This window comes from Orcinus orca, chromosome 9 (assembly GCF_937001465.1).
Source record: "Orcinus orca chromosome 9, mOrcOrc1.1, whole genome shotgun sequence".
Taxonomy (NCBI): domain Eukaryota; kingdom Metazoa; phylum Chordata; class Mammalia; order Artiodactyla; family Delphinidae; genus Orcinus; species Orcinus orca.
Window position 1 is genome coordinate 71,942,957 of NC_064567.1, and position 27,029 is coordinate 71,969,985.

The 27,029-nt window shown below is 38.5% G+C and overlaps 1 protein-coding gene and 1 long non-coding RNA gene across 2 annotated transcripts in view; one reads left to right on the forward strand and one right to left on the reverse strand.

Moving 5' to 3' along the window:
- The window catches only part of LOC125965339 (uncharacterized), a 702,471-nt gene that overhangs the window by 54,755 nt on the left and 620,687 nt on the right, over positions 1 to 27,029 (forward strand). The gene's annotated exons all lie outside the window — the stretch shown is intronic.
- Positions 815 to 22,706, reverse strand: POLR1F (RNA polymerase I subunit F). Its single transcript, XM_004263456.2, has 4 exons — positions 22,403 to 22,706; positions 17,200 to 17,341; positions 4,327 to 4,535; positions 815 to 3,025 (listed from the first exon to the last, which is right to left on the reverse strand). The coding sequence occupies exons 1-4, from the start codon at positions 22,654 to 22,656 to the stop codon at positions 2,641 to 2,643; spliced, it is 990 nt and encodes a 329-aa protein (XP_004263504.1). The 5' UTR covers positions 22,657 to 22,706; the 3' UTR covers positions 815 to 2,640.

Below are 27,029 nucleotides of genomic sequence, written 5' to 3' on the forward strand. Positions count from 1 at the left end.
TTTGCTATTAATTGCCTTTAGCTCAGCTTTCATCTTGGCAAATGAGTTTTCGAATTTTAATGGGCTCCTCTTTACAGTTTCTAGTTCTAGTGCATTTCTATTGATAGCCTTTAATTTCTTCAGTATTTTTATTACCTCCTTTTTAAATTCAGGATCTGGTAGACTGGAGAGGTCTGTTTCATTATTATTTCTTTCAGGGGCTTTCTCTTGTTCTTTTATTGGGACTGGCTCCTCTGCTTCTTCATTTTACTTATATTTCTCTGTGAATTTAGGAGAAACTTATCTACCGTGAAGGGTTGTTTTTATGTGGGAGCATCCCTGTGTAGCCTGTATGAGTCTAATATTTTTGGAGGGCTGTTTTCAGTATGGATGCCTGCCACATTTTTCCTCAGTATGTGCTGGCCGTTATCCCCTTGATAGAGGGTGTGATTGGTGGTGTGGTGACCAGAGCCCTGAAAACGTTTCAAACTTCTGTTTATTCCCAGTGATTAATGATTAATAGGAACTGAAGAGAGGATAAGGGGTCTAGTCTAGGCTAGAGGATTTTAATGAGCAAATTCCAAGATAAAAAGGAAAAACCTAGATTAATGTATGGAAGATACCATCATCAGAGGTTTCTGTATCAGATAAAAGCAACTGTCATTGTCACTTTATTCTAGGCAAGGCAAATGACCAGCTCTGCCTTTTCAAAGCTACTGACATTGTGAAAAACCATGAATAAATCTAGTTTCAAGTTCAGCATACGCTTTTCTTCAAAGATGCAAATTATTTTAAAATACAACATTGATTAACAGAAGCAGCAACTGAAGCAAAATACAATAAATATGTGGGAATTTATTTTGCTAAGCCACAAAGTATTTTTCCAATAGCATCAATTTAACAGCTTCCTTAGTATTTACCAGAAGGGATTTAGAATTGTTTCACTAAACATTAATTTTTCACATTAAGTCAGACATTATAATTATGTATTTAAATTTAAAAATTTAAAGGAAGTATTTATATGACATTTTCTGGGTATGGTACTACATTAAACTCTTGAGAATATGGTATAGCTTGTTTTAAATCTTTTCAAATCATCCTTCCTTTAAACCAGTGCTGTCCAAAACAAAGATAATGTGGGCCCCTCAGATGCAATTTTTAATCTTTTAAAAATAAATGAAAAAAGCTGATTTAATTGTAACATTTTATTTACCCCACTGTACCAAAATATTATAATCTCACCAATATACAAAATTGAGATATTTTACATGTTTTGTACATCTTCAAAATCTGATGTGTATTTTATACTGATACCTCATCTCTATTTGGACTAGCTACATTTTGAGGGCTAAATACCCACATGAACCTAATGATAAGGAAAGATACTGGCCTGCACATTTCCACTGTCTGGCACATGTGCTTGTAGACAAACATTGTGAATGACTGACTGCCACTCTCCAAATTCTATATTCTATCATTACAGATTGGATCTACTACTTTGGGAACCCATACATTAACAAACATTAAACAATGTAAGACCAGTACTATGTCTGATACTAGATAAATGGCAATGAAAATGGCTGCCATGGATCACAACTAACAGTGAGTAGACAATCTTCTTTTTCTCTGTAGCACTTACCACAATTAGTAATTTTCTGTATTTCTTACTTATATTGTGTATGTGCATCTGTTTTTCCTATGACATTCCATGAGGGAAGGAATTTCTACCTTGTTTGCCATTATACCCCTGGACCTCAGTAGAATGTGTTTTACACACAGATCATCAAATACCTGTTACCTGAACGAACACAACCTTGCACTGATTATCAGGCTCAACCAGCTTGTCATTTCATTCTTCACAATAATTTCTAGTAGCTTAACTCAAATATTAAAAGTAGGGAAGTTCCCCACTAGTCAGAATCACATTTTTCCTGTCTTCAGCAGACTCTCCTCCTCTCCAACACACAACAAAAGCAGAATGGTTGAGGCACAGATGAACAAGTGTCAGAAAACAGCCTCTCCATCAACCTCTTAGACTGAGAGAGAAAGGAAAACAACATACATGCACCTAGAAGAAAAGAATAGTGAATATTGTTTCCTACCACACAGTCAGTAGTGGCAAGGTTCTTAAGAGCTCTGGAAACTTCAGAAACTCCTTTGGCAAACCATTCTAAGTTAAACAGTAGAAATACTGTAGTAGCCATGATAAAAGAAATCCTAAAACTGGTAATTTAAACAAAGCAAAATAGCATGTCATGTAATATCATGACTAAATGTGAAACCTGTAACAACAAAAAAACCCTAAAGCCCAAGCTCAAAACTCATGATATGAAATAACACTATATTTTAAAAGTCCTTTTGCAGACTGTAGAAATCATTTTATTTAGAATGTATACACTGGAAGAATGAAGGGTTGAGATTGAGGGCAGCTCTTACCTTTCTATTCTGTCTATAGTAAAATAGCACTTTAATAACACTGGCATTTCCCAAATTTATCTGTTTTGTAATTTTAGCACCAAAAACTCAACTCCTCATCAAATGTTCCCTGTTTTGCAAAGTACTGGAATACAAAACATTTCATAGTTCAAACTTTATAGTCATCTCTTTTGTGTAAATCAATTTTTAAAAAACCAAATCATGTTTAAAATGCACTAAAGAAAATTACTTTTCCCTTTTCTTTTTGGGTGCATGTTCCAAAAGTGGTGCAAATTCAGCCTCCTCACTGTGCTTTCTTTTCTTTTTTTTCTTTTTATGGTCACTTTGGTAACCACTGGAGTCACTGCCTTGGAAAACAGGGTCCTGGTGCTTTTTCTTCTTCTTTGGCTCTTCCTTCCAGAGGCCATTCACATTGTTATTAATCTGCAGATCTGTCTCTTCCTTCATGGTAACATCTGCAAAATCTGCTAGCTCTGTGATACCACTTTCCACTTCATATGGCTCTGGGTCTTTCTTCTTTTTCTTTTTCTTCTTTTGAGGTTTTTCAGTAGCTTCTTCAGTGCCAGTTTCTGTTACTTCTTCAGAAACTGCAGAGCACTTGGTTTGTAAACTATAAATTAGTTTAAAAAATTTATAGAACATTAAGCAAAAATGAAAGAACAAAATAAGATCAAGAATATTCCCCACATGCTAAGATTTTTCTAAATAATGACAGTAGTACAAGATACCATACCTAGGACACAAATTTCAAATATTCTATCCTGTTATCTCCCAGCACAGTGACATGTCTTAGAAATGTTAAATTTTTTGTTTCCCAAGTACTTTTCCTAGACTGTTTCATATAAAAATGACATAAACTTTTGTCAAAAACATGGCTTCTAAATTTTAGCTTGGTTCAGAAAACCAAACTGAACACTAAACAAACATCACCATACCCAGCCTTACCAGCCAAACCAGTGACATTTGATAGGAAAAAAAAAAAAAAAAAGAAAAAAACTTCTCCTATCTATCAAAGTATTGGAGTTCCCCATCTACTACCTCAATCCTTGTTTCAAGTAATAGTTCATTGTTCTTCTTAACCTATGCTGAAGCAGTATGACTTCAAAGTTGTGAATATTTTATAAAAACAAGGATCAATGAAGTAGCCCTCTCTCTATAGAACTGCTGTCCCATAGAGTAGGACTAGCCACCTATCTATTTAAATTTAAGAAATTTCAATAAGATAACTTAAAAAATTCACTTCCTCAGTCACACTAGTCACATTTCAGATGCTCAAGAGTGAGGCTTGAGCAACAAGCTATATTGCACAAATATAGCACATTTCTATCATCACAGAAAGTTCTTTGGACAGCTGCTCTAAAACTTTAACCCATACTCTTGTTACTTATCAAGGCCGAATCTAGAAAAAGTTGCTAACACAGGATGCGAAGAGTTCCCCCCCCCCCCATTAAACTTGGCTCCCATGAACCCAGGCTCAGGATCAAAGTAATTCTTACAAGAATTCCAAACAAGAAAAATACAGAAATTAAATGATCTACCTGGTATAATGACAATAATAAAATCATTATTTTTGTTTCAACTGTGTAAAAACAAAAGGGTAATAGTTATGCAATATGATTAAGCTTCTAGTAGTCTCAAGTTCAGGGATCAACTTTTAAAAAGATTACCAACAAACTAGACAATAAAAAATTGAATTAATAAAATACAGACCAGTTAGATGCAGAGCTTCAGAATATTCAATGCACTGTCAGAGCACTTATGATTCATATTTACATTGACTTTATGGTTTGAAAGTACAAATATTCCAGTAAAAAAAATTAACTTTTTAAAAGCAGGATTTATGTTCCCTAAATTCAGAATTAATAGAAACGATTAAGTATCAAAATGATAATAATGTGATTAGGAACTGACCTAGTGATATTCAGTTTTCCCCGAATGCAGAATACTCCAGCAGCATCTGAGTCTAAACGAAATACTTCAAATTCTAGTTCATCACCCATGTTTATCTCCAGAGTCTGCCACTGCTCGGCTGGCATCTGCTCAGGTTTAGGAATGGAGGCATTGAAGCACCCGTGTACTAAACAGCCAATGTGGCTGGAAGACACTTTATTAACTGTACCCTGGGAAGAAGGAAAAAATATTACATCAAGAAGAGAGCCAAAGAGTTAAAAGGTGAAACAAACTTTACAGTCTTCAAAGTGATCTTCAAATAGAAAATTAATGGTATAATTCAATATCGAAAAGTTGATCCTCATTTAAAACTTACCACATATTACACTAAAATACCACTTTAGGAACACTGTAGAGTTTTTAGAAAGCTCACCTTGAGCATGGCTATTTTAACTAAACCATAACATTACTAGAAGCTTTAAAACTAAATAATAATAAAATAACAATACTTTATGATTTTAAGGTTAAAATGAAAATTCCCAAGAAACTTAGTTTTCTATTCCCCTAGGAATCAACATCTATAAAGTATATGAATGAAAACCCGAAGCATTTTTTAAAAAATCACATATTTTGAATTATAAAACTGTAAGAAATATTAACACATATACAGTGTTGTTTAATGGCAGTACCTCCTTCCACATGTGACAGAATAAAACTTACTTGTCTCCTTATAAGGAGTCTGGAGTCCAGAATGGTACCTTCTGGATGGTCTGAAGGATCTGTGCTACATCTATACATTAGAATATTATTCAGCAATAAAAAGAGCTACCAAGCCAAGAAAAAGACATGGAGGAACCTTAAACACATTTGTATGTGAAAGAAGCCAATCTGAAAAGGTTACATACTCTGTGATTCCGCTATATGACATTCCGGAAAAGGTAAAACTATAGAGACAGTGTAAAAAAAAAAAAAAGTAGTTGCCATGGTTTCCGAGGGAGGGAGCAGTGAATAGGTAGAGCAGAGAGGATTTTTAGAGTGACCAGTTATTCCATAGGATACTGTAATGTTGGATACATGTCATTATACCTTTGTCAAAACTCAAAGAATGTACAATACAAAGAGTGAACTCTACTGTAAACTATAGACTTTAATAATGTATCAATATTGGCTCAATAATTGTAACAAATGTACCACATCTGTATGTATGTCAATAATAACTGAAATAGTATGTTTATGTGAGGTTTTTTTGGGGGGGAGGGGTGTGGAAGGAGGTGATGTATATGAGAATGCTATACTTTACATTCAATTTTTCTAAAACTGTTACAAAGTTTTCAATTAAAAAATACTCAATGAGCAAAGAAGTCTTTTCAATGTATGGGTTGAGAACACCGAATATGGGCAAGAGAATGGAGCTCAAGGACCTATGAAGTCCTACACACAAGAAAACAAGATTGATCACAGACCTACACAGAAAAGCTAAAACTACAAAAATTCTAGAATCTTATAGAAGAATATCCTTGCAACTGAGGGGTAGCCAAGTTTCTTAGATGGGCTCTAGAAAGTATAGTATGATAAATTAGACTGCATCAAAATTAAAAGCTTCTGCTTGTCAAATGGTACCATTAGAAGTTAATAAATAAGACACAGACTGGGAAAGAATACTCACAATACAGTTACCTGCAAAGGATGTGTACCAAAACTATGAAAAGAATATAAAACCCCAGTTAAAAAGGGATAAAGTACTTGAACAGGCCCTTCTTACCGAAACATATGAAAAAGAGCTCATGAGGGAAATACAAATTAAAACCGTAAGGAAAAACTACCATATGCCCACCAGTAAAATCAAAAGACAACACCAATTGTCGGCAAGAATGCAGAGCAACTGGAAGTACTGAAGGGGATATGAGTTCTCCATAAAGTTAAGCACACGTTTACCCTGACCTAGCAATACTGCTTCAAGTTTCTACTTAGGAGAAATGAAAATACATGTTTACAATAGCTCTGTTCATAACAGGTCCAGACTGGAAACAACTCAAATGTCCATCAATGAGGATGGATAATCAAATTGATAATCAAAGTACATATATACTCATATAACTGAATACCACGAACGATTAGAAGACAAAATCCACCAATATACCCGACAGCATGGACACTACTCAAAAACATGACCAAAAGAGGCCAGACTGTGAGTGTATAACGAAAAATTCTGCTAATAAGGAATTACAGAACAAGTGAAACTAATTCATGAATCAGAATAGTGTTTGTATCTAGGATAAAGGGGATTGACCTGGACAGGGCATGAAGAGTCACTTCTAAGGAGAGAAAATGGTATATGCACTTGTCAGAATTCACTGTGCTGCACAGGATGATCTATTGCATTTTACTGTATGTAAATTAAACCTGATACATTATATTGTATGTAAACTATATCTCATATTATTAAATGGAAAAAAATGGTCAAATGTATTTGAGGACTGGATCTTATTGTAGGGGACAGAGTAAAAGGGATAATTTAACTTCATTTCACTTTCTGTACAATTAGAATGTTATTTCCATGCACATATTTACATTTATGATAACTTACAAAAAGCACATGACAGTTTAATTTGGGAATTTTAAAGTAGAAATCTACCACCAACTTTAATAGTATGGAGGTTATAGGATCCCAGTTTGGAGGGCAAGGGTACTATTTCTAGCAGTTCAAATGACATTGAAAAACATTTTTAAATTAGAAAGGCCTTGTAATTTTGTTATAGTGAAATCTGACCTACATTTTAATTAACAGTATCAAGGGCTAGTTAACAGTTCTCATGGACTAAACAATTCCTATAGACATTTAGTTAAAGGAAAAAATACATATATATACAAGTACATATGAACACAGAGAACTACTGGTGGGAAAGGAGCAAGTGATGTGGATAAATGTGCACATTTTAGTAGATTTCACATCAACTTCTGCATTTTCACCTTCTCTTAAAAAACAAAAAACTGAAAGACCTTCCCCACAGGGCCTTCATTTCCACAGCACAGTATGGATGCCCTGACCCCTATCATTCATTTCCATTACCTGCCTGGTCCCACAGCTATTTGGATTTGCAACTCCAGTTCTATATATTGCTATACCATCTGAATCCTATATAAACAAACTATACTTGTATATATTTGAGAAGTTATAATAATAATAAAAAAATTTTTAACGCTTTAAAATCATTCTGATGGTATACAGAGAATAAATTGGATGGGGCATATACTCTGTACATGCCCGTCAGTTTTAGTATCATGGAGTTTAAAAACTTGCCTAGACTGCCACTGAACAGAAAAAAGAATGAAAATAAATGACATTGTTTAAGACACCTCTAGGACAATATCAAGTGCAGTAAGATTCACATGATAGGGGACACAGAAGGTTAAGAGAGAAAGGGCCTGAGAAAATATCTGAAGAGGTAATAGCTGAAAACTTCCCTAACCTGGGAAAGGAAAGAGGCACTCAAGTCCAGGAAATGCAGAGTCCCATACAGGATGAACTCAAAGAACATGCCAAGACACACTGAAAAGCAATAGATAACCTACAAGGTAACTCCCATAAGGTTACCTGCTAATATTTCAGCAGAAACTCCACAAGCCAGAAGAGAGTAGCAAGATTATTTAAAGTGATGAAAGGGAAAAACCTACAACCAAGAATAAATACCCAGCAAGGGTCTCATAAGATTTGATGGAGAAATTAAAACCTTCACAGATAAGCAACAGCTAAAAGAATTAAGCACCACAACACGAGATTTACACAATAAATGTTAAAGGAACTTCTCTAGGCAAAAAAGAAAATGCCACAACTAGAAACAAGGAAATTACGAAATGCAAAAACTCACCAGTAAAAGCAAACATAGTAAAGGTAGGAAATCACCCACATGCAAAGCTAGTAGGAAGGGGAAAACATTAAAGTGGTAAAAATCACCTACATCCACAATAAGCAATTAAGGGAAACACAAAACAATTAGATGTAAAATATGGTATCAAAAATAGTAATCATGAGGGGAGAAGAGTACAAATGTAGGGCACTTAAAATGCATTTGAAATTAAGAGGTTAACACCTTCAAAGCAATCACATATATATACGTATGTGTTTTATATATATATATGTATGTTATATACATATATGTGTTTTTTATATATATATATATAGAGAGAGAGAGAGAGAGAGAGAGAGAGAGACTGCTCTACAAAAACCTCATGGTAACCACAAACCAAAAATCTATAATAGATATACACAAACAGAAGACAAAAGGAATCCAAACATAACACTAAAGCTAATCACCCACTCACAAGAGAATAAAATTTAAAAAGGGGAAAAAAAGACCTACAAAAATAAGTCTAAAACAATTTTTAAAAACGGCTATAACAACATACATATTGGTAATTACCTTAAATGTAAATGGACTAAATGCTCCAACCAAAGTTCACAGGCTGGAGGAGATCAAGATGGCAGAGGAGTATGATATGCAGCTCACCTTCTCCCACAAAAATATAAAAAATACATCTACTAGTGGAACGATTCACATAGAACATCTACTAAATGCCAAAAGAAGACCTCAGACTTCCGATCACAAGAAAACCTCCCCACAGCCACGTAGGATAAAAGGAAAATGAAAAAGAAGGAATCGCAATGGGTCCTGCACCCCAAAGAAGGAGCTGTGAAGGAGGAAAGGTTCCCACACCCTGGGAAGTCTCTTCACCAACAAGGAGATCAGAATGTATGGAGGGATAGCTTCATAGCCCAAGAGGAGAGAGCAGCAACTGGTGTGTGGAAGGCAAAATGGAGAATAACATGCACAGAAGACCGGCACTGCCACACTGCATTCCCCAGCCTGAGACACTCCTCTGTTGGTGTGGGAGGGGGCTGGGTGCTGAAGCTCAGGCTTCAGAGGTCAGACCCAGGGAAAGGACTAGGCCCACCACGAGTTTCTTTCCCCTGTGAGTGCTCCCAGACAACAGGACACCGCTATAGGAGCTCCAGCGGTGTGCTGAGTCACTGCCACTACAGCAGGCTCCTGAGGCTGGCATGGACTGCTGCTAAAAGACCCACAAGCAGGCGCCAGGCCCTGCCCTGTCCCAGTCCAGGAGTGCATGGAGAGCAGCACCCATACGAGACCCTTCAAGCGGGCGTGAAGCTCTACCCCTGCTGTCCTGGGAGCGCACAGATAGCACCAGCCCATACGAGACTCATGAACAGGCATCAAGCACAGCCCCCAGTGTCCCAGGAGGGTGTGGAGAGTAGTCGCCCACAGAACACCCATGAGCAGGTGCTAGGCCCTGCCCCTGCTGTCCCAGGAGGGCATGACAACAGCCATCCATACGAGACCCACGACCAGGCAACACGCCCTACCCCCGGTGTCCCAGGAGTGGAGAGCGGGCACCCACACAAGACCTTTCACCAGGCGCCATGTGCTGCCCCTACTGTCCAGGGAGCATGTAAGGAAGGCTGTACCTACACACCCCATATCAAGGGGATAATGGCAAGCACACACTGAGGAAAGAGCAAGCATCCAAACTAAAAGCAGCCTCTCAATTCCAGAAAACACGGCAGAGTAGAAGGACTTGAGCTAACCTCCTCTTGCAGAAACACCAAAATCACAACTGCTGAACAATCATTGATAAAGAAGACTGGAACCCACCAAGAGAGATATTTTACATTCAAAGACAAAAAAGAAAACAGTGAGACGGCAGGAGGGGCATTTTCGCAACATAATCAAATCCCATACCCACCAGATCGGCAACCCACAAACTGGAAAATTAATTATATTGCAGAGGTTCTCCCACAAGAGTGAGCCCCATGTCAGGCTCCCCAGCCAGAGGGTCTGGCATCAGGAGAAGGAATCCCTAAAAGCACTTGGCTTTGAAAGCCAGCGGGGCTTGAGTGTAGGAGCTCCACAGGACTGGGGGAAACACAGACTCCACTCATGGAGGGCGCACACAAGGCTTCACATACACTGGGACCCAGCATGATGCAGTAACTCCATAGGAGCCGGGGCCGGACTACCTATGGGTCTTGGAGGATTTCTGCGGGGGGAGGTGGAGGGTCAGCTGTGGCTCATGGCAGGGGCAAGAACACTGGTGGCAGAGGCCCCAGAGAATACTGATCAGTGTGAGCTCCCCTAAAGGTTGCCATTTTGACATGACATCAAGACCTGGCCCTACCCAACAGCCTGCAGGCTCCAGTGATGAAAAGCCTCAGGCCAAACAACCAGCAGGATAGGAAAACAGCCCCACCCATCAGCAGACAAGGTACTTAAAGCCACACTGAGCACACAGCCACCTATAAACACACCCCTTGACATGGCCCTGCCCACCAGAGGGACAAGACCCAGCTCCACCCACCAGGGGGCAAGCACCGGTACCTTCCACCAAGAAGCCCGCACAAGCCTCAGGACCAGCGTCACCAACAAGAGGGCAGACACCTGAAGCAAGAGGAGCTACGATCCTCCAGCCAGCAGAAAGGAGACCACAAACGCAGAAAGTGAGACAAAATGAGATGGCAAAGAAATATGTTCCAGATGAAGGAACAAGATAAAAACCTACAAGAACTAAATGAAGTGGAGATAGGCAACTTACCTGAAAAATAATTTAAAGTAATGAGAATAAAGATAATCTAAGATCTTGGGGGAAAAATTGGCAGCACAGACCAAGAAGTTGCATGAGGTGTTTTTAAAGAACAAACAGATGAACAATACAATAACTGGAATGAAAAATACAGTAAAAGAATTAATAGCAGAATAACTGAGGCAGAAGAACAAATAAGTTAGCTCAAAGACAGAATGGTGGAAATCATTGCCATGGAACAGACTAAAGAAAAAAGAATGAAAAGAAACGAGGACAGTCTCAGAGACTTCTGAGGCAACATTAAATGCACCACCATTCGCATTATATGGAGAAGGAGAAGAGAGAGAAAGGGCCTGAGAAAATATCTGAAGAGATTATAGCTGAAAACTTCTCTAACGTGAGGAAGGAAACACTCAAGTCCAGGAAGCACAGAGTCCCATACAAGATAAACCCAAGGAGGAACACACCAAAACGCATATTAACCACTGACAAAAATTAAAGAAAAAATATTAAAACAAGGGAAAAGTAACAAATAACATATAAGGGAACCCCCATAAGTTTATCAGCTGATTTTTCAACAGAAACTCTGCAGACCAGAAGGGAGAGGCACCAATACATTTTAACTAATGAAAAGGAAAAGTTTAAAACAACGAATACTCTACCCAGCAAGGCTCTTGTTCACATTTGACAGAGAAATCAAGTACTATAGACAAGCAAAAACTAAGAGATTTCAGTACCACCAAACCAGCGTTACAACAAATCCTGAAGGAACTTCTCTAGGTGGAAAAGAAAAGGCCACAACTAGAATCAAGAAAATTACGAATGGGGAAGCTCACCAGTAAAGGCAAACATAAAGTAAAGGCAGGAAATCGTCCACACACAAACCAGCAATCGTGAGAAGAGGAAAGTACAAATGCAGGATATTGGAACTGCTTTTGAAATTAAAAGATCAGCAACTTCAAACAATCTTGTACATATACAGACTTCTATATCAAAACCTCCTGGGAACCACAAACCAATAATCTATAATAGATACATAAAAAAAGCAATCCAAACACGTCATTAAAGATAGACATCAAATCACCAGAGTAGAGAACAAAAGAGGAAGGGAAGAAAAAAGACCTTAAAAAACAAATCCAAAACAATTAACAAAATGGCAATAAAAACATTCATATCGATAATTCCCTTAAATGTAAATAAACGCTCCCGACAAAAGACACAGACTTGCTCAATGGATACAAAAACAAGACCCGTATATATGCTGTCTACAAGAGATCCACTTCACATCTAGGGACACATACAGACTGAATGTGAGGGGATGGAGAAAGGTATTCCACGCAAATGGAAATCAAAAGAAAGCTGGAGGAGCAATACTTATATCAAAAAAAATAAACTTTAAAATAAAGAATGTTACAAGAGACAAAGAAAGAAACTACATAACGATCAAGGGAACAATCAAAGAAGATATAACAATTGTAAACATACATGCACTCAACATAGGAGCACCTCAATATATAAGGCAGGGCTTCCCTGGTGGCGCAGTGGTTGACAGTCCACCTGCCGATGCAAGGGACACGGGTTCGTGCCCCGGTCCAGGAAGATCCCACATGCCGCGGAGTGGCTAGGCCCGTGAGCCACGGCCGCTGGGCCTGTGCGTCCACAGCCTGTGCTTCGCAACGGGAGGGGCCGCAACAGTGAGAGGCCCGGGTACCGGAAAAAACAACAACAACAACAAAAAATATATAAGGCAAAATGCTAACAGGCATAAAAGGAGAAACCAGCATTACACAATAACAGTGGGGGACTTTATCATCCATTTTCATCAATGGGCAGATCATTCAGACAAAATCAATACAGAAACACAGGCCTTAAATGACACAAAGATGGACTTAATTGATATTTTTAGAACATTCCATCTGAAAGCACCAAAATACACTTTCTTCTCAAGTGCACATGGAACATTCTCCAGGATAGATCAAATCTGGGGCCACAATAAACGCCTTGGTCAATTTCAGAAAACTGAAATCATATCAAGCATCTTTTCTGACCAAAACGCTATGTGATTAAAAATCAACCACAGGAAATAAACTGTAAAAAACACAAACACATGGATGCTAAACAATATATTACTAAACCAATGGAACACTGAGGAAATCAAAGAGGAAATCAAAAAACACCTAAAGACAAATGACAACAAGAACACGATGGTCCAAAACCTTTGGGACGCAGCAAAAGCAGTTCTAAGAGGGAAGTTTACAGCATACAATCTTACCTCAGGAAACAAGAACAATCCCAAATAAACAACTTAACCTTACACCTAAAACAATGAAAGAAAGAATAACAAACAAAACCCAAAGTTAGTAGAAGGAAAGAAATCAAAAGATCAGAGCAGAAATAAATGAAATAAACAAAAACAAACAATTGAAAAGATCAATGAAACTAAAAGTTATTTCTTTGAAAAGATAAAGAAAATTGATAAAAGTTTAGCCAGATTCATCAAGAAAAAAAAGCAGAGTACTCAAATCAGTAAAGTTAGAAATGAAAGAGAAGTTGCAACTGACACCACAGAAATACAAAGGATAATAAGAGACTACAACAAAACAACTATATACCAATAAAATGGACAACCTAGAAGAAATGGAGAAATTCTTAGAAAGACACAACTGAACCAGGAAGAAAAGAACAGACTAATCAGAAGTACTGAAATTGAAACAGTGATTTAAAAACTTCCCCCAAACAAAAGTCCACGACCAGATGGCTTCACAGGTGACTTCTATCAAACATTTAAAGAACAGTTAACACCCATCCTTCTGAAACTATTCTAAAAAATTGCAGAGGAAGTAACACTCCCAAGCTCATTCTATAAGGCCACCATCACCCTGATACCAAAGCCAGACAAAGATACCAAAAAAGAAAAATTACAGGCCAATATCACTCATGAACATAGATGCAAAAATACTCAACAAAATACTAGCAAACAAAATCCAAAAATACATTAAAATGATCATACACCATGATCAAGTGGGATTTATCCCAGGGACACAAGGATTCTTCAAAATACGAAATCAATCAATGTGATACAACACATTAACAAAGTGAAGAGTAAAAACCGTATGATCATCTCAATAGAAGGAGAAAAAGATTTTGATAAAATTTAACATCTATTTACAATAAAAACGCTCCAGAGAGTGGGCATAGAGGAAACATACGTCAACACAGTAAAGGCCATATATGACAAACCGACAGCTAATATCAAGCTCAGTGGTGAAAAGCTGAAAGTATTCCGTCTAAGTTCAGGAACAAGGCAAAGATGAGCACTTTCAGCACTTTCATTCAACACAGTTTTGGAAGTCTTAGCACAGCAATTATAGAAGAAAAAGAAATAAACGGAATCCAAATTGGAAAGGAAGAAGTAAAAGTGTCACTGTTTGCGGATCATGATACTATACATAGAAAATCCTAAAGACGCCACCAAAAACCAAGTAGAGATCAATGAATTTGGTAAAGTTGCAGGATTCAAAATTAATAGTTAGTCCCCTACATATGAACGAGTTCCATTCTGAGAGCACATTATAAGTCCAATTTGTTTGTAAGTCCAACAAAGTTAGCCTAGGTACCCAACTAACATAATCGGCTGTACAGTACTGTACTGTAATAGGTATATAATACTTTTCACACAAATACTACATAAAAAACACAAAAAGATAAAACATTGTTAATCTTACAGTACAATACCTTAAAAAGTACAGTAGTACAGTACAACAGCTGGCATACCAGGGCTGGCATCAAGTGAAGAGGCAAGAAGAGTTACTGACTTGAGGATGGAGAGGAGGTGGGAGATGGCAGAGCTGAAGGATAGTCAGCAATAGGAGACAGAAGGCAAGCTGTGATTTCACTCACACCTGACGTTGATGGAAGGCACTTTCCATCTTTGAAAGTTTGCAACTTGAAGGTTCATGTGTAGGGGACTTACTGTATATAGAAATCAGTTGTATTTCTACACGCTAAAAACAAACTATCAGAAAGAGAAATTAAGGAAACAGTCCCATTAACCATCATGTCAAAAATAATTGTCAAAAATAATTAAACACCTGCAAATAAACCTACCAAAGGGTGCAAAAGACCTGCACTCCAAAAACTGAAAAGAAATTGAAGACAACATAAACAGATGGAAAGATATACCGTGTTCTTGGATTGGAAAAATCAGTATTGTTAAGATAACCATACTACCCAAGGCAATCTACAGATTCAATGCAATCACTATCAAATTACCAATGGCAATTTCAGAGAACTAAAACAAATAATTTTAAAATTTGTATGGAAACACAAAAACCCCCAAATGGCCAAAACAATCTTCAGCAAGAATACGGGAGCTGGAGCAATTAAGCTCCCTGACTTCGGACTATACTACAAAGCTACAGTCATCAAAACAGCATGGTACTGGCACAAAAATGGACACATAGATGAGTGGAACAGGATAGAAAGCCCAGAAATAAACCCATGCACTTAACAGTCAATTAATCTACAACAAAGGAGGCAAGAATATTCAATGGAGAAAAGACAATCTCTTCAATAAGCAGTGCTGGGAAAACTGGACAGCTACATGTAAAAGAATGAAATTAGCACATTTTCTAATGCCACATACAAAAATAAACTAAAAATGGATTAAAAACCTAAATGTAAGACCAGATACTCAAACTCCTGGAGTAAAACATAGGCAGAACACTCTTTGACATAAATCACAGCAATATTTTTTTGAATCCATCTCCTAGAGTAATGGAAATAAAAGCAAAAATAAAAAAATGGGATCTAATTAAATTTAAAATATTTTGCACAGCAAAGGAAACCGTAAACAAAATGAAAAGACAACCTATGGACCGGGAGAAAATATTTGCAAACAATGTGACTGACAAGGGATTAATTTCCAATATATACAAAGAACTCATAGAGCTCAGCATCAAAAAAAACAAACAACCCAATCAAAAAATGGGCAGAAGACCTAAACAGACATTTTTCCAAAGAAGACATACAGATGAAAAGATGCTCAACATCACTAATTACCAGAGAAATGCACATCAGAACCACAATGAGGTATCACCTCACCTTTCAGAACAGCCATCATCAAAAAGTCTACAAACAATAAATACTGGAGAGGGTGTGGAGAAAATGGAACCCTCCTACACTGTTGGTGGGAATGTAAACTGATGCAGCCACTATGGAGAACAGTATGGAGGTTCCTTAAAAAATTAAAAATAGGGCTTCCCTGGTGGCTCAGTGGTTGAGAGTCCGCCTGCCGATGCAGGGGACACGGGTTCGTGCCCCGGTCTGGGAAGATCCCACATGCCACGGAGCGGCTAGGCCCGTGAGCCATGGCCGCTAAGGCTGCACGTCCAGAGTCTGTGCTCCGCAATGGGAGAGGCCACAACAGTGAGAGGCCCGCGTACCGCAAAAAAAAAAAAAAAATTTTAAATAGAGTCACCATATGATCCAGCAATTGCACTCCTAGGCATATATCCAGAAGACAAAAACTAATTCTAAAAGATACATGCTTCCAATGTTCACAGCTGCACTATTTACAATAGCCAAGACATGGAAGGAACCTAAGTGTCCATGGACAGAAGAATGGATAAAGATGTGGTACACATACACACATACACACACACACACACACACACACACACACGATGGAATATTACTCAGCCATAAAAAGGATGAAATAATGCTATTTGCAGCAACATGGATGGACCTAGAGATTATCATACTAAGTGAAATAAGTCAGAGAAGAACAAGTATCATATAATACCAATTATACGTGGAATTTTAAAAAATGATACAAATAAACTTATTTACAGAACAGAAGTAGATTCACAAACATAAAGGACAAACTTATGGTTACCGAAGGGGAAGGAGGATAAATTAGGAGGTTGGGTTACCAAATACACACTATTATATATAAAATAGATAAACAACAAGAACCTACTGTATAGCACAGGGAATTATATTCAATGTCTTGTAATAATCTATAATGGAAAAGAGTCTGAAAAAGAATATATATATGTATATATGAATATATATCACTTGAATCACTTTGCTGTACACTTGAAACTATACTTCAATAAAAATTTAAAAAACTTACCTAGATTAAACTGATAGAAAATAATTTTTATTGTTTCCTTAAAAATGATTTTGTTACCTACAAAAGCAATCCTTGTGAATTCCAAGGTGTACAGTCTCTTAAAATTTTCCTAATTACATAATTAACTATATAAAGAAAGATAGGAAAAAAAAGATACATACCATAAGTTTTTGCCCTGGTTCAGGGCAGAAAATAACAAAATCTGCTTCAATGTTAAGATGAATGTGTCCCTGATCATCATAAATATCTCCTAATTCACCCACTACTTTGATGTTATCATAAGCAATGGGTACACCTAAAAGGCTGTAAAAAAAAAAAAAAAAAAAAGAAAAGAAAAGAAAAATGATATTTATCCCCTTTTAATTGATTAGATATTCTGAGTCCAGAGTATACATCTCCTAATATAATCAATCACCCATGACAAAAGCACAATAGTATATGATTAGTCTGCAACAACTTCAGAAGTTCAATTTCGTCAAAGGGTTCCAAAATAATGGCTAAGTTAAAAATAATTATTCAAGATAGGTAGCCAGAAACAAAATGTCCAAGTATGCAAGAGCAATAAGTCGACACTTCTTCCCTATTTCCTATTCATCTGAATTGTAGTCATGCTAGAATGAGAGAAAAAATGGTACTTAGCAAGAAAAATGTCTATTTCTATGAATATTACTGAATCGAGGCAATTTTGGTATTATCCACCATTACCGAATTTCTGTACTAGATGGCATATAGCAAGAGAAGTATTAGGGTCAAAGCTGAAGCCCCTGAATATTAAAGCCAATGACTTAATGGAGAAAAATCCCCAAACTGCAACTGTTGCTAGTATAACAAAATGATAACAAATACAACTATTTCATTTTTTGAGAACTGATTCTGACACTTTAATCTGTATGTTCGGGGCTTCCCTGGTGGCGCAGTGATTGAGAATCTGCATGCCAATGCAGGGGACACGGTGAACCCTGGTCTGGGAAGATCCCACATGCCGCGGAGCAACTAGGCCCGTGAGCCACAACTGCTGAGCCTGCGCCTCTGGAGCCTGTGCTCTGCAACGAGACCGCGACAGCGAGAGGCCCGCACACCGCGATGAAGAGTGGCCCCCGCTCACTGCAACTAGAGAAAGCCCACGCACAGAAACGAAGACCCAACACAGCCTAAATAAATAAATAAATAAACTGTATGTTGATTAAACATACAGGATTAGGGGACAACTACTATTTCCAAATGTCATTTCCAAGTTCTTAAAAAATTACAGCTACTGGGGATTCCCTGGTGGCGCAGTGGTTGAGAGTCCGCCTGCCGATGTAGGGGACACGGGTTCGTGCCCTGGTCCGGGAAGATCTCACATGCCACGAAGCGGCTGGGCCCATGAGCCATGGCCGCTGAGCCTGCGCGTCTGCAGCCTGTGCTCCGCAACAGGAGAGACCACAGCAGTGAGAGGCACGCGTACCGACAAAAAAAAAAAAAAAAATTACAGCTACTAAGGAGTCTGAGCTGGTGACTTCACTGCCACAGCCACTACCTACATGTTTCTGAAAACTTTCCTGACTCCCCCAGGCAAGGCTTAAATCATGCTGCCTCTACTCCTATAGGACTCTGAGCACTGTTCTTATTTACCTAATCTCTTTGTTTACATGTTTGGATTCCAGACAAGAGTCTATGGCCTTTGAGAGCAGAGAACATTTTTGGTGAACTCAAACTTCTAGAATGGTTCACAGAGAATAAAAGCAAGAATTTATACCTAGTAGCAGTTGTTTAAAACAGCCAGGAGTCACTGGAACGGAACTTAATTAAATACCAAATTAGGAAATCCATAAACTCAGAGACTTACTCCAGAAAGCACCCTTTTGAATTACTAATTTCTGCATGTGGCTTTCCTAAGCAGGAACTATACCATCACAAAGAGAATATTAGGGGCCCAGAAAACAGAGAGAAAGGAGGGGTTTAAAAAAAAACTAACTGCCACATGAGAAAGAAAAACAAAATTAACACTTTGTTTCCCCTAATCAACAATTAAAGAGTTTCAAGTGGGGGAAAACTGTTGTCCCCTAAGGGGCATTTGGGAGTTTGTGGTACTAATCATAGTTGTCACACTGCAAAGGCCAGGGATGGGAAACATTCTGCCACGTACAAAACAGTCCTACACAATGAAAATTGTCCCTAGCTCTACATGAGTTAAGTGAGTGGACAAACCTCATTTTATAAACATTTATAAACAGTCGGTCATAGTACCTAAGAATATATGCATATATGCGTGTGTGTGTGTATGAACATAAAATCTTTGCATGGTTTCAATATAAGTTAAAATTTCCAGGAATATAATATATAAATTCAACAGTAGCTTGTTTTGCATGGAACTTTACTGAGAATATACACATTATTTCAGGACAGCATTTTACCACTATAGACACTGTATGTTATGTGAGCTGTCAACCCAAGATCCCTGCACCAATCTACATTTGCAACTGATACATTCACAATGATTCAAGGTTAAGGAGGCTTTATTCTGTCCAGGTAGTCATGCTTGAGCATTATCACACTGAAATACATTTTACTGTATTGTATTAGAGCACTACATGAATGTTTTTTCAATTCTGTAGGTAGATTATACTATCTTTAAGTTTCATTTCAGTACACTAAAGTGTGCTTCCAATGACAGTAAAGGTAGTACTGCAAAATATTTCTTATAAGAGGGCGTACTGAGCTCTGCAGGTTTCAGAACTGCTGACTAGGGAATGTGACCATAGAGCCTAAACCCAAAAGAATTTGTGTAAATCCAGCAAACCTTTTCAGAAGCAACTCACTGCATAATATTTACTAGAAATCATCAGACAGAGACAGACACCTCAACATTATACCTTTCCGTCTTTTACCTTTGCTTTTCTGAAACCATCCTAAGTAGGTTTCAGGGCCAAGTGATAGCCTCACTTGAGATACTTAGAAAACAATTAAATCAAGTTTAAGGGATGATTAGACTGCATGCACACTTAAGACTTTTCTGGAACTACTGGGAGGTAACATATTTGCCACCTTCAAATAACTCAAGAGCTGTCATATACAAAAGGGATAAGAAAATGACCTCTCAAAGATATAACTTAGAAATTATAATGTGATTTTGGAAACCTACTCATTTTCTCTAAGCAGACTTTTCAAAACTGAAATGGTATTTAAAAAATTCTGTCACTGGGAAAAAAAAAGGTGGACAGTGTGTCATGTAGAGGATGCTGTTGAGATAACTAACGTGAGAGCCATTCTCAATTCTCCCCTTTTCCTTACTTCTTAAACAAAGAGAAGCATGTCCTCCTGATTGTATAGGATGGCCCCAAAGTCTGGAAACATAAACTATATATGATAAATGGTGGATCAGTATTACAATTCTTGATATATTCAATGTTTTGTCCCTCATTATTAATGCACAGTTTAATGTATGGTGCCCCTTTTGCACAGAATAAACTGGAGTTTTTAGCACACCCCAAAAATAATGGGGGGTAGGGTGGGGAGTTCAGATCTGTTCAGAGTGCAACTTAGGCCACATGGTCACACTGTCCAATTCAGTTACAGAAATTATCATTATCCAGTCAGTTCCTCATCTCTCTGGTGTCATGGTTCCTATTCCTCTAGCCTGTCAAAGTGGAGGCATTAATTAGTTACAGATCAAACATATGTTTCCAGATTTTATGACCACCTTACATATCCTTAAATCTCCCAAATGCATCCTGTCTAATCAATTTTCTCTTGGACAAGTATAACAAGCTCTTAATTTTTCTTCATATTTACTGTCTCATCCTCCTTAAACCATCACATAATGCTATCAAGTGGTTTCTTAAACTGCAAATCTGCTTATGTCCCAGACATCACAGGTTCCACTGTCTCAGAGTGTGCCAAGTTTCAGAGTTGGAGGTTATTGAGAGGACAAAGTGGTAACCCTGCTTCCTGCTTAAGCAAACAGAACAAACAAAAAACACCTGGCAAAGGCAGGTGGGGAAGAGCAAAATGGCCATCCTTTCTGAATTATCCTCCACCCCATCTTTGAGCCACTGCCCTCCTCTCCAGCTGTACCCAATGTCTTTCCCCTGATAGAAACTTTACTTCAGTTATAAAGTACTTACAATTATCTGGGCAAAGTATTCTACTTCATAACTGCTATCGATTTGTTTATGCCACTCTTTTTGCCCAGAATGCTGATATCTCAAAAGTACCCTCCTCCTACCAAGTTGTTCTCAAAGGTCCTAAGATCCAATTTACCACTTCTTCTTACTATAACTTAATTTAGATTTCTGTCAAATTTTAACATTTCATTGATTTATCTGGCTTACATCTATATCTTTACTAGTGCTTAAAGCTTCTTGAAACAGGGATCTTGTTTTTTTTTATATCCCAAGTCTCTAGTATACAAAATAGACACACAAGTGTGTGCTGGTGCTTGGAGGAAGCTGCAAATTCTATATGCTTAACCTGTGTAGTGTTCAGGATCCCTTGAGAAAGTAGTGAAAACCTTGGATGCTCTACCCAAGAAAACTGACATAGGAAAACTGCAATTTCCATGGGTTCATTAAATTCCTGAAGGGTAATAACGAATCCCCAGGGAATCCACTCTCTCTAGTTTTATAACCCTTACTTTCCAGCCAAGTGGTCTAGAGGAATATTAAGGTATATCTGCCCCCTCCCCCTGACCCTCCACCCTTGTAATTCTAAGCGTTTTCAAGTTATTTTCGAATATCTTACTTTAAATGCAGCAAAAGGGTTTTTTTCACCTTCAAGAGCAATAGGCTTTCCTTTTCCCACTCTTAAAAAGGAAACAAAGTAATAGTATTTCTCTCATCCCTGATCAGGTCCAAGAGAAGAGAAACCAGGGAGAGTACCAGGGCCAAAACAATAAAAACCGCCCTTCGTGGTTTATAAATAAACGATTGAACGAAGTATTAATGCTTCATGTATAATTTTCTATAAAGTGAGAAAGAATCTTTTGAAGTACTGCATTCCAAACTTTCATTATCAAATGAGAAAACATACAAAACTAACCGGTCTCCAAACCCCTGGTCTATTCTTACCTCTTCCTCTCGTGGAGCGAGCTTCTTCACCTCTTCCGCCGACACAATTCATGTCACCTTAACGTTTTCTTTCTTGCCTATGAAAGGGACTCTCTACAGATCTTGACCAGGGAGGCACTAGCCTCTCGAGGTGGACTGCCACTCCAGAATGCCTCGGGGTAAGCTCGCTGAGGCCGGTGAGACCTCCCATTCGCCCCTTTTCTGCTGCGCCATTAAGACGTCCACCCGCTGCCCCCTCCCGTGCCCCAAAGAAGGAGCAGTAAGCAACGTTATGATGTTGTCCGCTCTGGGAAAGAAAAGTGTAAGAGACTGGTACCTCTCGGAATAGCGCAGGAGCTCGGCATCGAGCTGTTCTCGGATACCGGTGCGTTTCCTGTTAAGGTAGCGCGGCGACAGTGCGATGTGTCTTCGGTGCGGCCCCGCCACCAGGCAGGAGTAGCGGCTATTCACGAGCGCACAGGCGGCCGCGTAGGTAGGCAATTCTAGGCAAGGCAAGACGCCGGCCGGTCCCACCACCGGCCCTTCTGAGGCCGCCTTCGGCCGCGGAGACGCTGAGCAACCCGCAGCCATGCGGCTGGTCAAGTTTCCCACGCCGCGCACTTGCTTACGCAGTCAATAACCGCCTCTCTCTGGACGCCGGGTTTCTACGTCATCCACCAGCTACCACGCCCCTAGGAAATTTCCTCTCCTGGCGCTGAAGTACTCAATTCTGACCAGCAGGGGGCAACCGCTTTTTCGCACTTGGACGCCTGTGGAGCTAGGAGCCTGTGGTTAAGCATTGAGCATGCTCAAAGGCCAACCATCACCCCGTCGCTCAAGAGACCGCAAACCCGTATTTTCGCTACGTCCTCATTGGATTTAGAATGTAGATTTATTCGGGGTTCACACTTTGATCATATCCAGTAGTACGGTGGTTTGGTAGGTTTACAAGCTTGGACGGTACAACAAATAAATTTTAAAATATTTATGGAATATATTTTGTGCAGAGAACCCAATCCTAAAAAACAGCCCAGATGCCTCAGACGCAACACTTCTGAAAACGAAACCATCATCCCTCTCCAGCCCGGCTTCTCTTCTCATTCTGTATCACTAATTCAGGAAATCATACCACCACTTTCCAAATGGCTCGGTCTGTCATCCCAAGGGCCTCTCTTGTACCCCCAAACGTCACACCAGCCCCAAGGCCTGTGGGACACAAAGCCGAAACATCACTCTGTTCGTACATTTCTTTCCGGCCTTGCATCCGAAACTTGAGGATTGCCTGTGGAAGCTTAGTTTTATGGTGAAGATACTCTGGAGCAGCCAGGTCTCCATGAGCTTGCCCTGTTTAAAGCCTCACACAGGCACCCCATTTCCCTCAGGACGACACAGACTCCTTAATCCGGCTCTTAAATTACCAAACCATTTTATAATTTGCGCCCAGTATTTTCATTTACCACTCCTCACTTTACACTAGCTGCTAGCCCCAGCATGCTCAGTGAGCCACTCAGCCCACCTTCTGCCCCTCCCCACTCCCTCTCCCCTCCCCTCCCTTCCCCCCACCCCCCAAATCTTCCTCTCCCTTTCTCTTCAGTCTTATGCTATTCCTTCTATCTGGGAATAGGGCAGCTTCTCTCACATGGGAAAATTCTACTCCTGTGTCAAATTTTAGCTGATATATACCCTTTTCCTCTGAGTAGTTTACTACCACCCTACTTCTCTCCCCCACCTAATGATAAGGTAGTCCCCCCATCTTTGTAAATTACCACCATCAAACACTGGTTTTATGTTAATTGCCTGTTTGTCTCCCCTCCCCCCCCTTCCTTACCTAAACTCCAAGGTCACTAAGGCTGGGACCATGATATCAGTCTAGTTCACCACTGCAACCCCCATATGACTCAAAAATAAAATAAAGATGAAATAAAATTCACATTTTATGGCAAGACAAGAAAAATTTAAATGTAAGAATTTTCTCTGCTGATTTGGGCCTCCTCCCTCCCCGTTAGTGTGTATTGGGCATCTGCAGACCTCCTTAGGAGATAACCTTCCTTCTTCATCCTGTAAGGGGTCATGATGATCACTACTCACTTTGTTAAGTGCCTATCTGTATTGTATAATCTGCTGATGCCTCATGTGATGTATAACGCTTTTTCTCAAAAACGTGTATAAATGTGCTTTGCCATCTAACAGGCAGAACAGTTCTCAAAGCTTTCTGAAAAGCCATCTCCCAGGTTATAAACCTCAGGTTGGCTCGAATAAAATTTTCCATTTCTTGGTTAGATCAACAATTGATTAAATTTTTTGTCAACACAATGCAGCTTAAATGAATGAATAAAATAACAGGTGATAAAGAGCTTTGAGTCTAAGTTAGGAAGTAGTATCTAGACATAAACATGTAACATGTATTAGACTGCATAAGTGCCAAGACAAATGTATATCAATTAGTGGTATGAGTACTAACACCCTCCCACATCCCCTAGGTACTGTGAAAAAACTCTCTATACCTGTTTTCCACTTGTAAAATAGGGATAATAATACTTGCCCTGCCTACTACAGAGAGTAGGTTCAAATAAGTAAAAAGCATCTTCTTTAGCATTCTTTAACTGACTTCAAATTTAGCAAGAGATGAGAATTGGAAGAAACCGCTCCCAAAGCCCAATGGTGAACATGTTAAGTCCATAAATGGGAAACGTAACAGACTTTACCTTGATTTTGTTGCAAAGCCCTGCAGCGGTCCTGTGCTGGACCCCTTTGTTCAGTGTTCTCAAACTTGGCTGAACATCACAATCCCCTGAGGAGCTTTAACTTCTCCTGATGCCTAGAGGGCACTCCAGACCAATTAAATCAAAACCTCTCCTTGGAGTCAAGATGCATCTAGGCTGTCTGCAGATGATAAAACATGAATGAAAACAATTTGTCCAAACACAATTTAGTAAAAAACAAGCTGGACATCAGGACAATTCAGTCAAAACAAAACTTACCTGAAATCAATTACTCCAGTAATGATTATACACAAATTTAAAATATGAAGTAGTTTTGTAACGTAACTCTTTGGATGTTCAAAGGCAATTTGCTTGTTTGATTTTGAGAATTGTTTTCTACTTTTTAGTCTTTTAAATCTGGTTTGATTGTTAGCCACTATTCACACTCTGCATTATTTCAAAGAGTGAAAGGGTGATTCAGCCTGCGTGTAAATGTTCAACATTATGGAGTGACTTTCCCAAATTAACCTATTCCACCTACCACTCCAGGGAAGAAGAAAACAGAAGTACAATGAGATCCCTCCTACCTATCTCCCATCCCACACACATACACAAAGTTTATTTCATTGTGACCTATATTCAGTCTGCACCATTTCCTTTTTCTCTAAAATTTGATCAAAGTGTAATAGGAAGTCAGGCAACGATGGTCCCTGTCTCATGAAAAGCCCTGTCAAGCCAAAGGCAAGTCTGTGCTAGGAAAATCCCCCTTTTTTCAAGAAGAGAAGAGGTTAGAGATGACTTTGACCTCATGTCCACTGACCCCAAAGAAAGAGAGAAAAGTGTTCCTTTAACTTGCTATACTTTTTTTTTAACCACTGATCCTTCCCTCCCCAACATGCACACACATACACTGTATTATGTTAGTCTGTTTCTATTTCTTTCAATCAAAGAATCCCTGGAGCAATATAAATACACGATAATTGGTGGTTTGGCCAAAATAAATTACAAAGTAATTTGAGCTGTATGCTTTGATTTTTCCAGGAAATACGCACACTTATGTGATTAGAAAAGAATATGGATATATAAATACCGTGTATTAATATTAGTTATCTCTTGAGGGTGGGTTGGTTTGTGGCTTTTTTCCCTTTGAGCGAATTTTCATATTATATTGAGTGTGCATTGTTTTATACTAAAAATAAAAAATCAGAAAATCAGCAAAAGGATTCCCGTTATTGAAGATTTTACAATTTCCTACTGACAAATTTGCAATTTGATTTGTCAGTAGGAAAAATTAAAATAGCTTCAATACAAACTAGCTGTTTGAAATAAATGTGTTCAGTTTGGGAAAGAGTTGTATCTTAGTTGTTCAATAAATTGTGAAATACAGTGCTTTTGGGGAAAATACATGTATAAAATTTACCTGATGGGTTTTGGAAATGAAGAAACAAAACACAAAAATCTGAACACAATATATACCAACCATGCAGACTACTTGTAATTCACAAATGTGTCAGCAGATGGCAAACATGAGCTTTAAATTTATAAAGTTTTGCTTTAGCACAAAGTACTGTAGGAATGGCAAAAACCAAGGCAACTATTTATTGACAGCTGTTTTTTTTTTTCGGTTTTTTTTTTTTTTTTTTTACCTATAATCCTTCAATAAAGGACATAGGATGAAGTTTTGACTCTGAAAGCCCTTCCTACTGGCTTCTTAGATTGTTGAACTAACATGTACACCGTGCTTGCACTGAAGAAAAAGAAATAATAAAGCACACTGCATTACATTTTATTGGATGTAATAGACTTTATATTTTGCAAGCTATAGCTATTGCCGAAAATACATAGAAATGAAATTATTCAAATGTATCTGTCTGTAAGTTAAGACCTGACTGCTTTAATGAGGTTATATTTTATTGGTGGTCCCCAAAGTCAGGTCCCTGGACCAGCAACAGCTGCATCACCTGGGAAGTAGTTAGAAGTGCAGATTCTTAGGCCCCACCCAGGCTTACTAAATCACACCTCTGGGATGGAGCCCAGCAATACATTTTACCAAGTGCTCTAGGTGATTATAATACCCGCTGAAGTTTGAGAACCAGGGGCTGTAAAGAGGCTTGAAATACAGAAGAGAGGCTCTGAATTTATTATTTCTGTTCAGGTATAACTGATGTAAATAGTGATAATCAACAATGTAGTTAATTACTTCTTTCATATGGTTTAGTGTTCAAACACAATAAAGTCTTTAAAATAAGGAACATAAAATAG